General features: G+C 44.6%; 1 protein-coding gene across 4 annotated transcripts in view; it reads left to right on the forward strand.

Annotated features, from left to right (window-relative positions):
- Window positions 1-1,074, forward strand: part of NFKB1 (nuclear factor kappa B subunit 1) — a 94,260-nt gene extending 93,186 nt beyond the window's left edge. For 3 of the 4 annotated variants that reach the window (XM_073340806.1, XM_073340804.1, XM_073340803.1), the window contains exon 24: window positions 285-1,073. In XM_073340806.1, coding sequence (XP_073196907.1) covers window positions 285-463 — 179 coding nt within the window. In that variant the 3' untranslated portion in view covers window positions 464-1,073. Of the gene's footprint in view, window positions 1-284 lie in introns of all 4 variants that reach the window. The other variant, XM_073340805.1, reaches the window with a different exon arrangement.
- The last annotated feature ends 14,857 nt before the right edge of the window (window positions 1,075-15,931 follow it).

Here is a 15,931-nt window from a genome sequence, read left to right on the forward strand (position 1 = left end):
GATACCCATTTTTGGCCACTAAACAACCCTGCAGATTCAATCAGCATAGTGTGATAGAAGGGCAGCAAAGTAAGTAGGCTTTGGTCAGTTCCTAAGCAAAAACAACCAACACCTTCCTACTGCAGTACCGAACCCAAAAATTGCAGTATTTTGATTGTGCTTTACAAGTGCCTTTGTCTACTGGACTGTATTTCTCATGGCTCTTGAGGACATTAAACTAGCTTACAATGTTTTTAGTGCAGGATGAAAAACAAATGTGTATTCTTTTCTGTTTTCTTTCTCAGGTGAACTTTATAATGTAAAATTACAAGACAATGAAAGCATGTGCGATAGCGGCGTGGAGACCTCCTTCCGCAGACTTAGCTTCACTTATTCTGAGTCCCTTAACAGCAAGTCATCAATAACACTTAGCAAAATGGCCCTGGGATATGGACAAGAAGGCTCAGTTCAAGGCAAAATGTAACCAGTTAGCAACATGCAATTATATGAACCAAAATGACAGTTAAAATTATGCCTGTATAATTCTCTTCAGCAGAAGTGATCTTACAACCAGAAGTGCACTGGAAAATACTTGTCTGAAGTGTTCAAGATTTGAAAACATGACTCATGAACATTGCTTCTTTCTTTGTTTCTTAAGTACCTTTATTTTTGTTCATTTACAAGCTGTATAGTGTTACCAGAACCAGTGCCGCATAGTACATAGAACTGGATGACGTGACTGATTGAGCTTTTCTGGTTTGCCAGCATTTTCTGTATGGATGGACGTTGCTACTTCTTGATAATGTTGAACACCAACTCACCTTTCATAAAAGATGTACTGCACACAGACCAATCAGAGGATGCATCTTCTAGCAACCCATTCCCCAGTTTTAGCATAGCTACATGGAACGGGAGCTCATAAACCAGTTAAAAGGATTTCCCTGATGTTAAAGACAAATTGTGGTTTTCTCAAAGTAGTCATGGTTGCAATTTAAAAAAAACTACAGAAAAGAGATCATGTATATTTCAGTGAATGTATTTAAATTTAACTCTGGTGCCTATAATCATTCAAAGCTTTAAAAAGTTTGATATTTTACTATTGTAAATATTCTTTTTAGATCAATTCCTTTTACAGAGGAAATTTGTGCTTTTTAAATGCTTATTTTTATTTTACTTTTATAATAAAAACAAAATTAAATTAAATCCTTCATCTTCATTAACCATTTTGACTTCCCTTTGTAGAGTCATAGGAAGATTTGTGTCTTTTTATTTTTTCCCTCTGTTCACCATTTCAATTATAGGATCTGAGAGCAGATAATACAAGATTAATGTGATGGGGTTTTTTTTTTTGCATTAAAAATACCTAGGAGGCTGAAAACAATTCCTCTTCAAGCATTGCCCATTTTTACTTGAGAAATCAGGGGCCTGAGGTATAGCTGAGTAGAGGTGCCGTGTGCAGGCTGTGGTTTGTGGTTTTGGAACTATGACCTCTAATGCTAATCCTCTTTACTCCCATTTGTGTGTCTGTCCTGTTGATTAATAACAGTGAAGGAGAGTACTCCATAGGAGGATGTGCACACGCTACAAAGTAGGGCTCACATCTGCGCGGAGCCATTCCTCGTGCTCTGAATGAGGGGGATATAGGGAGGTGCAAGCCTGCAGTCACTCAGTTCCATCTGGGCTGCAAAGCCAGCGACACCACAGCAGAAGAGAAGGAAATGGGGAGGTAGAGCCCCAGTAGGGACAAAACATAGAATCATAGAATATCAGGGTTGGAAGAGACCTCAGGAGGTCATCTAGTCCAACCCCCTGTTCAAAGCAGGACCGATCCCTGACTAAATCATCCCAGCCAGGGCTTAGTCAAGCCGGGCCTTAAAAATCTGAGGATGGAGATTCCACCACCTCCCTTGGTAACCCATTCCAATGCTTCACCACCCTCCTAGTTTCAGAGTAGCAGCCGTGTTAGTCTGTATCCGTAAAAAGAAAAGGAGTACTCGTGGCACCTTAGAGACTAACAAATTTATTGATCATAAGCTTTCATGAGCTACAGCTCACTTCATCGGGTGCATACAGTGGAAAATATAGTGGGGAGATTTTATATACACAGAGAACATGAAACAATGAGTGTTACCATAGAGACTGCAACAAGAGTGATCAGGAAAAGTGAGCTATTACCAGCAGGAGAGCTGGAGGTGGGAGGGGATCTTTTGTAATGATAATCAAGATAGGCCATTTCCAGCAGTTGACAAGAACAGTAGGAGGGGAAATAAACGAGGGGAAATAGTTTTACTTTGTGTAACACATCCACTCCCAGTCTTTATTCAAGCCTAAGTTAATAGTATCCAGTTTTCAAATTAATTCCAATTCAGCAGTCTCTCGTTGGAGTCTGTTTTTGAAGTTTTTTCGTTGAAGAATTCCCACTTTTAGGTAATTGAGTGACCAAAGAGATTGAAGTGTTCTCCGACTGGTTTTTGAATGTTACAATTCTTGACATCTGATTTGTGTCCATTTCTTCTTTTACGTAGAGACTGTCCAGTTTGGCCAATGTACATAGCAGAGGGGCATTGCTGGCACATGATGGCATATATCACATTGGTAGATGTGCAGGTGAATGAGCCTCTGATAGTGTGGCTGATGTGATTAGGCCCTATGATGGTGTCCCCTGAATAGATATGTGGACACAGTTGGCAATGGGCTTTGTTGCAAGGATAGGTTTCTGGGATGGTGCTTTTGTTGTGTGGTGTGTGGTTGCTGGTGAGTATTTGCTTCAGGTTGGGGAGCTGTCTGTAAGCAAGGACTGGCCTGTCTCCCAAGATCTGTGAGAGTGATGGGTCATCCTTCAGGATAGGTTGTAGATTCTTGATGATGCGTTGGAGAGGTTTTAGTTGGGGGCTGACGGTGATGGCTAATGGCGTTCTATTATTTTCTTTGTTGGGCCTGTCCTGTAGTAGGTAACTTCTGGGTACTCTTCTGGCTCTGTCAATCTGTTTCTTCACTTCAGCAGGTGGGTATTGTAGTTGTAAGAATGCTTGATAGAAACCCTGTAGGTGTTTGTCTCTATCTGAGGGGTTGGAGCAAATGCGGCTGTATCGTAGAGTTTGGCTGTAGACAATGGATCATGTGGTGTGGTCTGGATGAAAGCTGGAGGCATGTTGGTAAATATAGTGGTCAGTAGGTTTCCGGTATAGGGTGGTATTTATGTGACCATCGCTTATTAGCACCCGTAGTGTCCAGGAAGTGGATCTCTTGTGTGGACTGGTCGAGGCTGAGATTGATGGTGGGATGGAAATTGTTGAAATCATGGTGGAATTCCTCAAGGGCTGCTTTTCCATGGGTCCAGATGATGAAGATGTCATCAACGTAGCACAAGTAGAGTAGGGGCATTAAGGGACGAGAGCTGAGGAAGCGTTGTTCTAAGTCAGCCATAAAAACGTTGGCATACTGTGGGGCCATACGGGTACCCATAGCAGTGCTGCTGATTTGAAGGTATACTTTGTCCCCAAATGTGAAATAGTTATGGGTGAGGACAAAGTCACAAAGTTCAGCCACCAGGTTTGCCATGACGTTATTGGGGATACTGTTCCTGACAGCCTGTAGTCCATCTTTGTGTAGAATGTTGGTGTAGAGGGCTTCTCCATCCATAGTGGCCCGGATGGTGTTTTCAAGAAAATCACCGATGGATTGTAATTTCCTCAGGAAGTCAGTGGTGTCTCGAAGATAGTTGGGAGTGCTGGTAGCATAGGGCCTGAGGAGGGAGTCTACATAGCCAGACAATCCTGCTATCAGGGTGCCAATGCCTGAGATGATGGGGCATCCAGGATTTCCAGGTTTATGGATCTCGGGTAGCAGATAGAATACCCCAGGTCAGGGTTCCAGGGGTGTGTCTGTGCAGATTTGTTCTTGTGCTTTTTCAGGGAGTTTCTTGAGCAGATGGTGTAGTTTCTTTTGGTAACCCTCAGTGGGATCAGAGGGTAACAGCTTGTAGAAAGTGGTGTTATAGAGAGCTGCCTAGCAGCCTCTTGTTCATATTCCGACCTATTCATGACGACGACAGCACCTCCTTTGTCAGCCTTTTTGGTTTTGATGTCCGAGTTGTTTCTGAGGCTGTGGATGGTATTGTGTTCTGCACAGCTGAGGTTATGGGGCAAGTGATGTTGCTTTTCCACAATTTCAGCCCATGCACGTCGGCGGAAGCACTCTATGTAGAAGTCCAGTCTGTTGTTTCGACCTTCAGGAGGAGTCCACCTAGAATCCTTCTTTGTGTAGTGCTGGTAGGAAGGTCTCTGTGGGTTAGTATGTTGTTCAGAGGTGTGTTGGAAATATTCCTTGAGTCAGAGACATCGAAAATAGGATTCTAGGTCACCACAGAACTGTATCATGTTCGTGGGGGTGGAGGGGCAGAAGGAGAGGCCCCGAGATAGGACAGATTCTTCTGCTGGGCTAAGAGTATAGTTGGATAGATTAACAATATTGCTGGGTGGGTTAAGGGAACCACTGTTGTGGCCCCTTGTGGCATGTAGTAGTTTAGATAGTTTAGTGTCCTTTTTTGTTTGTAGAGAAGCAAAGTGTGTGTTGTAAATGGCTTGTCTAGTTTTTGTAAAGTCCAGCCACGAGGAAGCTTGTGTGGAAGGTTGGTTTTTTATGAGAGTATCCAGTTCTGAGAGCTCATTCTTAATCTTTCCCTGTTTGCTGTAGAGGATGTTGATCAGGTGGTTCTGCAGTTTCTTTGAGAGCGTGTGGCACAAGCTGTCAGCATAGTGTGTGTGGTATGTAGATTGTAATGGATTTTTTACCTTCAGTCCTTTTGGTACGATGTCCATCTCTTTGCATTTGGAAAGGAAGATGATGTCTGTCTGTATCTGTTTTTTCATGAAGTTGATAGATTTCCACTCCATACAGCTAAATTCAGTGCCTTGCATAATGACAGGTTTCAGAGTAGCAGCTGTGTTAGTCTGTATCCGTAAAAAGAATAGGAGTACTTGTGGCACCTTAGAGACTAACCAATTTATTTGAGCATAAGCTTTCGTGAGCTACAGCTCACCTCCTCAGATGCATTCAGTGGAAAATATAGTGGGGAGATGTTATGTACACAGAGAACATGAAACAATGGGTGTTACCATACAGACTGTAACAAGAGTGATCAGGAAAAGTGAGCTATTACCAGCAGGAGAGCAGGGGGTTGAGGGAGGGGGGAATTAATTTGCAAACTGGATACAATTAATTTAGGCTTGAATAAAGACTGGGAGGGGATATGTCATTACACAAAGTAAAACCATTTCCCCTTGTTTATTTCCCCTCCTACTGTTCTTGTAAACTGCTGGAAATGGCCCACCTTGATTATCACTACAAAAGGTTTCCCCCACCCCCATCCCCGCTCTCCTGCTGGTAATAGCTCACCTTTCCTGATTACTCTAGTTACAGTCTGTATGGTAACACCCACTGTTTCATGTTCTCTGTGTATATAAAATCTCCCCACTATATTTTCCACTGTATGCATCCGATGAAGTGAGCTGTAGCTCATGAAAGCTTATGCTCCAAATAATTTGTTAGTCTCTAAGGTGCCACAAGTACTCCTTTTCTTTTCATCCTCCTAGTGAAATAGTGTTTCCTAATATCCAACCTAGACCTTCCCCACTGCAACTTGAGACAATTGCTTCTTGTTCTGTCATCTGCCACCACTGAGAACAGCCAAGCTCCATCCTCTTTGGAACCTCCCTTCAGGTAGTTGAAAGCTGCTATCAAATCCCCCTTCACTCTTCTCTTCTGCATACTAAATAAACCCAATTCCCTCAGCCTCTCCTCGTAAGTCATATGCCCAAGCCCCCTAATCAATGCCCCTCTGCCATGTACATTGGTCAAGCTGGACAGTCTCTACGTAAAAGAATAAATGGACACAAATCAGATGTCAAGAATTATAACATTCATAAACCAGTCGGAGAACACTTCAATCTCTCTGGTCACGCAATCACAGACATGAAGGTCGCTATCTTAAAACAAAAAAACTTCAAATCCAGACTCCAGCGAGAAACTGCTGAATTGGAATTCATTTGCAAATTGGATACTATTAATTTAGGCTTAAATAGAGACTGGGAGTGGCTAAGTCATTATGCAAGGTAGCCTGTTTCCTCTTGTTTTTTCCTACCCCCCCGCAGATGTTCTGGTTTAACTTGGATTTAAACCTGGAGAATGGTCAGTTTAGATGAGCTATTACCAGCAGGAGAGTGAGTTTGTGCGTGTATGGGGGTGGGGGGGATGTGAGAAAACCTTGATCTATGCAGGAAATAGCCCGACTTGATTATGTAAAGAGTTGTCACTTTGGATGGGCTAGCACCAGCAGGAGAGTGAATTTGTGTGGGGGGGTGGAGGGTGAGAAAACCTGGATTTGTGCTGGAAATGGCCCACCTGTTGATCACTTTAGATAAGCTATTACCAGCAGGACAGTGGGGTGGGAGGAGGTATTGTTTCATGATTTCTGTGTGTATATAAAGTCTGCTGCAGTTTCCACGGTAAACATCTGATGAAGTGAGCTGTAGCTCACGAAAGCTCATGCTCAAATAAATTGGTTAGTCTCTAAGGTGCCACAAGTACTCCTTTTCTTTTTGCTAATCACTTTCGTTGCCCTCTGCTGAACTGTCTCCAATTTGTCCACATCCTTTCTATAGTCGGGGGCCCAAAACTGGGCACAATACTCCAGATGTGGCCTCACCAGAGCCGAATAGAGGAGAATAATCACTTCCCTCGATCTGCTGGCAATGCACCTACTAATGCAGCCCAATATGCCATTAGCCTTCTTGGCAACAAGGGCACACTGCTGACTCATATCCAGCTTCTCCTCCACTGTAATCCCCAAGTCCTTTTCTGCAGAACTGCTGCTTAGCCAGTCGGTCCCCAGCCTGTAGCAGTGCATGGGATTCTTCCACCCTCTGCACTTGTCCTTGTTGAACCTCATCAGATTTCTTTTGGCCCAATCCTCTAATTTGTCTAGGCCCCTCTGTATCCTATCCCTACCCCCCAGTGTATCTGCCTCTCCTCCCAGTTTAGTGTCATCTGCAAACTTGCTGAGGGTGCAATCCATCCCATCATCCAGATCATTAATGAAGATGTTGAACAAAACCGGTCCCAGGACCAACCCCTGAGGCATTCCACTTGATACCGGCTGCCAACTAGACATCAAGCTGTAGATCACTACCCATTGAGGCCGACGATCTAGCCAGCTTTCTATCCACCTTATAGTCCGTTCATCCAGTCCATACTTCCTTAACTTGCTGCCAATCATACTGTGGGACACTGTATCAAAAGCTTTGCTAAAGTCAAGATATATCACGTCCACCGCTTTCCCTGTATCCACATAGCCAGTTATCTCATCACAGAAGGCAATCAGGTTGGTCAGGCATGACTTGCCGTTGGTGAATCCATGCTGACTGTTCCTGATCACTTTCCTCTCCTCCAAGTGCTTCAAAATGGATTCCTTGAAGACCTGCTCCATGATTTTTCCAGGGACTAACAAAGAGTTACAGGGATCTCACAGGGATAAAACTCCCACCCCCAGGTGACAGCACATTCCACCAGATTTTTTTATTTAAATTAAATGCATTTTCCTTTTAAAAGATAAACCTATTTAAAAGTACATTTGAACCTGTGACAACATATGTAAAATAATTTACATTAAATAAATTACTATTAAGCAGTACATGTTTGCTGCTGAAGTTTCAAAGAAAGTCAAACCAAGAAAATGGTGCAAGTCACTGGCTAAGCATCTGCAACCAAAGTGTTTTCAACTGCTAACCCAGTTTTTGACAACAGTAACCTCTTCTGCAGGTGCAAGGATTATGTACGTTTCATGTGAGTTTATTCAACTAGTTCAGTTCAATGACTAGTTCGTTCAAAGTTAAGAAATGATTGGGGAGTTGAAAAAGCAGAAAAGTTTATTTTCCTCTTCCTATCTATGAATAAAAACTCAGTGTGAGAGGATGAGATTCTACTAGTCCTAAAATCTTGAAGGACATGGTGACTAGAAAGAATCGCTTCAATTCATTAATTGTAGATCATACCTTCTTAGTTTAATAAATCAGTTTTAAATGCAAAATGTGTTTGGATAACTTTTTTTCTTATGTACCCAGCACATTGAAGTAATAAAAAAATTAAATGCTGTTTCTGCACATTTCTATTTTGAATTCCAGTTTCCATCCAAACAGAGCTTGACATAAAACACAAGTTAAAAAAAATTAATAATCCAACAAATAAGAGATACATCGTTCACCATTTTCTAACATAAAAATTAAGAATCTGAATAAATGTATGTTAAGGTAAATGAACGAGTATAGCTTTTGTGTATCCTCCTGGTTAGCAAAAAGTAGTACCAAATTTAGTATAAAGGCTCTATTTAGTTGCAAATCAATTTGTTTTAATGTTTACCAACCACTGAATATCAACTATTGTTTAGCAAAATAACAAAAAAACACAAATGAAAACAAGATTAAAATTCATTATTTCAATCCAGGTTTCCTGCTTGCTCATTTAAATCATAATTAAAACCCTTGATTGAAATCATTTTGCTTGAAATGGTATGGAAACACTGGTGCTGCTGGTCTCAGTAGCAAGAGTTTTGGAAACAAAACCCCAAGGGGCAAACTGAGTCCCCGTACTCGTCCTGTGAGCTCATTACAGCTCCCAGAGTTGAGCCCAACACGCCAATGCACTACGCTTCCTCATGAAGTAGAATTAATTCTTATTTTAAACACATCTGCAGCTAACGCCATCTTCATCCTATAAACTTGATTTTTTCTTCCCCTTCCATCTTTGCAGATGGGTATCATGCATGTCACATTGTACAAAATGTTCTCTTGTTTACATTGCCGTATGGTATACGGATAGGGCACTGGTTGTTTTTTATTATTTTTTTGTAAGGGTGAAAGTTGAAAAACTCTCTCCCTCAGCTGGTGTCTGATGACATGAACAAGAAAAGCAATGCAGACGCATTAATAACCCACACTTTGCCTTTTGATCAAATCAGTTAAGGATTTGAACTGCAGCGGGGATGAAGAGGTGAGATATTTTATTTACTCATCTGAATAATTTTGTGACTTAGTTTGATTGTAGGAATTTCCAGAGAAAGATTCTGCCATTTCTTTACCAGATAAGATAAGAGATGGATTCAAAATGGAAATTGGTTCAGGCCCCTTTTTTCCACAAACTTTCAGAACGTTTGTGTCTGGATCTGAACACTGAAGCTTGTCTCTGTCTCTATAAGGAGTTTAAACAAGAATCCTGAATCCAATCACTCCTGAAACTTGAAGAAACCTGAGATCAAGAGCTGAAGCTCATGACTCAGGTCCATCTGTCCTATATAGGGCCCTACCAAATTTGCAGCCATGAAAAATGTGTCATGGACTGTGAAATCTGGTCTCCCGCCATGAAATCTGGACTTTTGTGTGCTTTTACCCTATACTATACAGATTTCATACAGGAGACCAGTGTTTCTCAAATTGGGTGTCCTGACCCAAAAAGGAGTTGTAGGAGGGTCACAAGGTTATTTTAGGGGGATCACAGTATTGCCACCCTTACTTCTGCGCTGCTTTCAGAGCTCGGTGGCCAGAGAGCGGTGGCTGTTGGCCGGGTGCCCAGCTCTGAAGGCAGCGCCCTGCCAGCAGCAGCACGGCAGTAAGGGTGACAACACCATCCCATGCCGTCCTTCCTTCTGCGCTGCTGACTTCAGAGCTGGGGGGCCGGAGAGTGGCGGCGGCTGACTGAGGGCCCAGCTGTGCAGGCAGCAATGCAGCAGTAAGGGTGGCAATACCACACCGTGCCATCCTTCCTTCTGCGCTGCTGCGGGCGGCAGCTCTGCCTTCAGAGCTGGGCTCCCGGCCAGCAGCTGCCGCTCTCCAGCCACCCAACGCAGAAGGCAATGCCGCCCCCAGCAGCAGCGCAGAAGGAAGGGTAGCAGCACCACAACCCTCCTTACAGTAATGTTGCCCCCCCCACAACTTTTTGAGTCAGGATCCCTACAATTACAACACTGTGAAATTTCAGATTTTCATAGCTGAAAACATGAAATTTACAATTTTTAAAATCCTATGACCATGAAATTGACAAAAATGGACCACGAATTTGGTAAGACCCTAGTCAGATAAATGGTAGAAATAGAAAGACAGTGGTCTGTCACGGTGAGAATTATGAGTGCTTGGAAATTCTGAAAATCAGGCCACTTAGCTAAGAATCTAAATACTTAATTTAAGTGCCTAGCTTTAGGTAAATTTAGCAGTACAGCCCACATGAAAATTGAGGAGAAATGATCCTTATTCTCTGGACAAGGGTTACTTCTCTGTCTGCGATCAGTTTGCAAGTTGCACAACCAACAGTGGAATTGTGAAAATAATTGAAAGGAGAATGGGCTTTTTGTAAGAGATATCCAATGTCAGCGCACGGACGATTGTTCTCTCTGGAAACAGGGGGCATGATTTATGTGTACGAAGTCCATCTTGATGTGCGTGGAGCATTGTTTGGCAAACGTTAATTCTTCCATTTTCTGTTTCAGTATTCGCAGCATCCTGTTGTTTTAAGCGCCTGAGTGATGAGGAATGGGGTGTTAGCAGCACAGCGCTTCTCCTCCAGAATCACCTGTCCTTCCCCTTAGTCAAAACTTTTATTAGTGTTTTGGATTTACAATATTTGCTTCTAGAGCTGTGTAAATTGGGCCTATCTGAACCTGGAAACATCTGAATATATTGAGGAATCATTTTTGTTTTGGACTAAGAATTCAAACCTCCATCCATAGCTTTGAGGTGTGTGAAAGAGAGCAGAGCATGTAGGAAGGAGGTTATCCTGGATGGGTTCTCCTCCAAGTTATTCAGAATTAAACTAAATTAACCATTCTATCAAGTAATTGCACTGGGTCTCATGGAACCTCTCCCAGTATGCTTCTCAGCTCCATTGTCTGCCTTCTTGAAGTTGCTTTTTAATCAAGATTCCTCTGCCTCTTTCTGGAATCCACAATTTGGTTAAGAGCAAGTCCCAACCAAGCTGCAACTAACAGCACATAACTTCTGTGTGTATCTCACTCGGCTTCTCCTGAAACACAGATGTAATCTGAGAAGACATTTATCAGCTGGAAAGAGTAACACTTTTGTTAGCCTGGGTTTCCCATTCAAACTGAATAATGACCTTCTGTTACTGTAACATTTCATTAAATGCATGAAACTAGTTTTCTAATTGCTTCTTGCTTTGCTTTGCATGTTCTCTTGTGATCTTTACTGCAAAGTTTGTGTAAATGTATCAGGGTCGAAAGTAAAGTTAACTAATTCATACTTTGTGTTTTTCCCTCCTAAACAGGTGGAGAGATCAAGAATATCGATCTGTACTTGTTTAGGTCAGAGTGTACTGACAGTACTGTAAAGTGACCATCGATGTAGAAGGGACACCACCTCCTTTTGCCTGTTGACATAATGCTACTATTCACTCTCAGAATATGGAGTTCGACAGCTGATCTACAGTTTCAGATGTAGACTCCTCCCCGCCCCGTGTGACCTAATCTGCCCTGCCTGTATAGATTATACCCAGGTCTGACGGGATCCCACTGATCAGTGTCATTGCACCATAGTTCAGCAATGCATGTTTATAGAGTCATAGTCCTAGAAATGTAGGGCTGGAAGGCACCTCAGCAGGTAACCTAGTCCAGCCCCTGAGCCACGACAGGAGGTTGGCAGGGTGGGGTGCAAGCCCTTTGATCTTTCTGTTTAGAAGCTGTTGTCAGCCAGGGGGCTGAGCATCTCCAGTAACACTTTTCCTCACTTGGCCTCCCAAGCCATAGTGAGGGTGAAAGCTGCTCGGCTCTGGCCCTTGTTCGCCATGCAACAGCGGTCACTGGCTGAGAGCCTGGGGAATTAGCTCCAGTGATTGAACGCTCACTTTACATGTGAGTGGCAGCAGGATGGAGGCCTGCATTCTCCAGCCTGCTCTGTTGCAGCAGGGGGATTGACATCGGCACCCTCCAGATTGTAGGGCAAGGACTTTCCCCTACACCCTCCAACGTAGCCAGCCCCTATTCTTCCCTTTTCTTGCCCCATCTTCCCATAGCAGTCAGGTAAAAGAGCAAAAGCCACACTCCCCAGGCCCACAGTCACCAAGTGACCACCATGGGGAGTCAAATCCACAACACAGGCATTATTAGCACCACACTGTAGTCAGCACACAAGAAGCATGCTCCCCCTGGATGTTTGGAAAGGAGCAACAGGCAGCCAAGGGAACTTTGTGGTCTATGGCATGACATGGGCGTGGCGGGGACAGTCTCCGGTCAGGGGTCTCAGTCCACATGATAGAGCCATTGCCTTCCATGCAAAAAGTAGTGTGTTTGATACCTGTGTTCTTCAGTCACCATGTCTCACACCACCTTTTTTGCCCCCCTGGCTATGGCAGCGAGGGAACAGAGCAAGTCCCTTGCAAAGCCTCAGCTAAGGGAGCCTCCAGGGGAATCAAACCCACCATCTCAGGAGCTGGAGTAGGCACTTGTGACTCGGTCGCCTCACTAGCCTGTTTTTGGTTACTGTGCACGGGTTATGATGTCAGGTCAGGAGGCAATAGGCAATACAGGAGTAAGGACAGAAGAGTCTAGAGGCAAAGAGGGCTGCAGAAGGGTGAGTCTGGAGTTAATTGTGTCATGCAGGGTAAATAGGGAGGCTGTCAGGGTCACACAGGGGTGAAGGAGAGCAAGTCTAGAGGAAACGGAGACAGACAGGGATCACTGCTGAAATGCTAGGTCGGAGTTGGGGTTCAGTCAGGGACTACTGGGGGGGTTACAGAGAAAAAGGCTCGAGGTAGAGCCGGACACGCAGAGATCAATGAGGATAGCTGTGCAGGCCCTGGGGTAAATGATGCCACAGCAAGCAGGACTGGAATTACTGGGATGCCTTTGAGAGGTCACTCAGGATCAATTCGGAGGCAGTGGGGTCACAAAGAGTGAAAGCTGGAGACAATGGGGGGCTGACACAGAGGACACTATGGATCATTTTAGACTCAGTGTGATCACATGGCCCAGAGAAAAGGGCAGTATATAGTGGGGTTTATATAGAGATCAATGAGGCTCAAATGGAATGCAAGTGACAGAGACCAAGGCTGGGATCATGGAGAGTTCACAGAGGCTCAATTTGAAGACACAGAGTTCACATGAGGGCACAGCCAGCAGAGCTGGAGGTAGTGTGGGGTCACACAGGTCAAGGAGGATCAATTTTGATGCAGAGGGGTCAAATGAGGACACAGAGACCAAGGGTGGGGAAATTGAGAGGTCACAGATCCAATTTGAATGCAGTGGGTTCTCACGAGGTCACAGTGTGCAGGTCTCCAGGAACTATTGGGTCACAAAGAGGTCTATGAGGATCAATTTGGATACAGAGGGGTCAATGAGGACACAGAGAACAAGGCTGGGGTCATTGAGAGTTCACAGAGGTTTGATTTAAGACACAGGGTTCACATGAGGGCACAGAAAGCAGAGTTGGACATAGTTTGGGGGGTCACACAGAGATCAATGAGGCTTAATTATGATGAAGAAGGGTCAAATGAGGACGCAGAGACCAAGACTGGGGTCATAGAGTGTTCACAGAGGTTCGATTTGAAGGCAGAGGGTTCATATGATGTCACAAACTGAAGGGCTGACAGTAGTCAAGGTTCATGGAGAGGTCAATGAGGATCATTTGAATGCAGGGTGGGTCAAATGAGGACACAGAGAACATGGCTGGGGTCATGGAGTGTTCACAGAGGATCAATTAGAAGGCAGAGGGTTCACATGAGGTCACAAACAGCCAGGCTAGAGGTTGGCTGGGATCATGGAGAGGTCAATGGGGATCTATTGGGCTGCAGAGAGGTCAAATAAGGACACAGAGAGCAAGGCTGGTGGGCGTGGAGAGTTCACAGAGGCTTAATTGAAGACACAGGGATCACATAAGGTCACAGACAGCAGACCTGGATGTAGTTTGGGGTCACAAAGAGGTCAATGAGGCTCAATTAAGACGAAGCGGGGTCAAATGAGGACATAGAGACCAAGACTGGGGTCATGGAGAGGTCAACGAGGATCAATTAAGATGAAGAGGGATCAAATGAGGACACAGAGACCAAGAATGGGGTCATGGAGAGGTCACAGAGGTTCAATTTGAAGGCAGAGGGTTCACATGACGTCACAAACAGCAAGACTGGCGGTTGTCTGGGGTCATGGAGAGGTCAGAGAGGATCAATTTGGCTGCAGAGGGGTCAAATGAGGACACAGAGTACAAGGCTGGGTCATGGAGAGTTCAAGAGGTTTTCTTTGAAGGTAGAGGGTACACCTGAGGGTACACAGAACAGGGACTGAGGTAATGAGGGGTCATGGAGAGGTCCATCAGGATCAATTAAGATGAAGAGGGGTCAAATAAGGACACAGAGACCAATACTGGGGTCATAGAGAGTTCACAGAGGTTCAATTAGAACGCAGAGGGTTCACACAAAGGAATACTGGAGATTGGCTGGGGTCATGGAAAGGTCAATGGGGATCTAGTTGGATGCAGAGAGGTCAAATGAGGACACAGAGAGCAAGGCTGGGGTCAGGCAGAGTTCACAGAAGCTTAATTTAAGACACAGGGTCCACTTGAGGGCACAGACAGCAGAGCAGGACATCATTTGGGGTCACACAGAGGCCAATCAGGATCAATTAAGATGAAGTGGGGTCAAATGAAGACACAGAGACCAAGACTGGGGTCATGGAGAGTTCACAGAGGTTCAAATTAGAAGGCAGAGGGTTCACACGAGGTCACCAAAAGCACGGCTTGAGGTAGTGTGGGGTCGTGGAGAGGTCAATGAGGTAATTTGAATGCAGGGGGTTCAAATGAGGACACAGAGACCATGGCTGGGACCTAGGACAGTTCACAGAGGTTCAATTAGAAGGCAGAGGTTTCAATTGAGGTCACAAACAAGGGGACTGGTAGTTGTCTCAGGTCATGGAGAGATCAGTGAGGATCAATTTGGCTGCATGGGGTCAAATGAGAACACAGATACGAAGGTTGGGGTCATGGAGAGTTCACAGAAGCTTAATTTCAGACACAGGGTTCACATAAGGGCACAGACAGCAGATCTGGATGTAGTTTGGAGTCACACAGTGGTCAATGAGGATCAATTAAGATGAAGAGGGGTCAAATGAGGACACAGAGACCAAGACTGGGGTCATAGAGAGGTCACAGAGGTTCAATTAGAAGGCAGAGGGTTCACATGAGGTCACAAAAAGCAGGGCTTGAGGTACTGTAGGCTCGTGGAGAGGTCATTTGAATGCAGGGGGTTCAAATGGGGACACAGAGACCATGGCTGGGAATCATGGACAGTTCAGACAGTTCACAGAGGTTCAATTAGAAGGCAGCGGGTTCACATGAGGTCTCAAACAGGAGGGCTGGAGGTTGTCTGGAGTCATGGAGAGGTCAATGGAGATCTATTAGGATGCAGAGAGGTCAAATGAGGACACAAATAGGAACATTGGGGTCATGTAGAGTTCACAGAGGCTTAATTTCAGACACAGGGTTCACATGAGGGCACAGACAGCATAGCTGGACATAGTTTGGGGTCACACAGAGGTCAATGAGGATCAATTAAAATGAAGAGGGGGTCAAATGAGGACACAGAGACCTTGGTTGGGGTCATGGAGAGGTCACAGAGGATCAATTCAGAGGCAGAAGGTTCACATGAGGTCACAAACAGCAAGGCTGGCGGTTGTCTGGGTTCATGGAGAGGTCAATGGGGATCTATTTTGATTCAGAGAGGTCAAATGAGGACACAGAGACCATGGCTGGGGTCCTGGAGAGTTCACAGAGGTTCAATTTGAAGGCAGGTGGTTCACATGAGACCACAAACAGGGGGGGCTGAAGGTAGTCTGGGGTCATGGAGAGGTCAATGAGGATCAATGTAGATGCAGAGGGGTCAAATGAGGACACAGAGCCCAAGGCTG

The sequence above is a fragment of the Lepidochelys kempii genome, chromosome 4 (genome assembly GCF_965140265.1).
Source record: "Lepidochelys kempii isolate rLepKem1 chromosome 4, rLepKem1.hap2, whole genome shotgun sequence".
In the NCBI taxonomy this organism is placed as follows: domain Eukaryota; kingdom Metazoa; phylum Chordata; order Testudines; family Cheloniidae; genus Lepidochelys; species Lepidochelys kempii.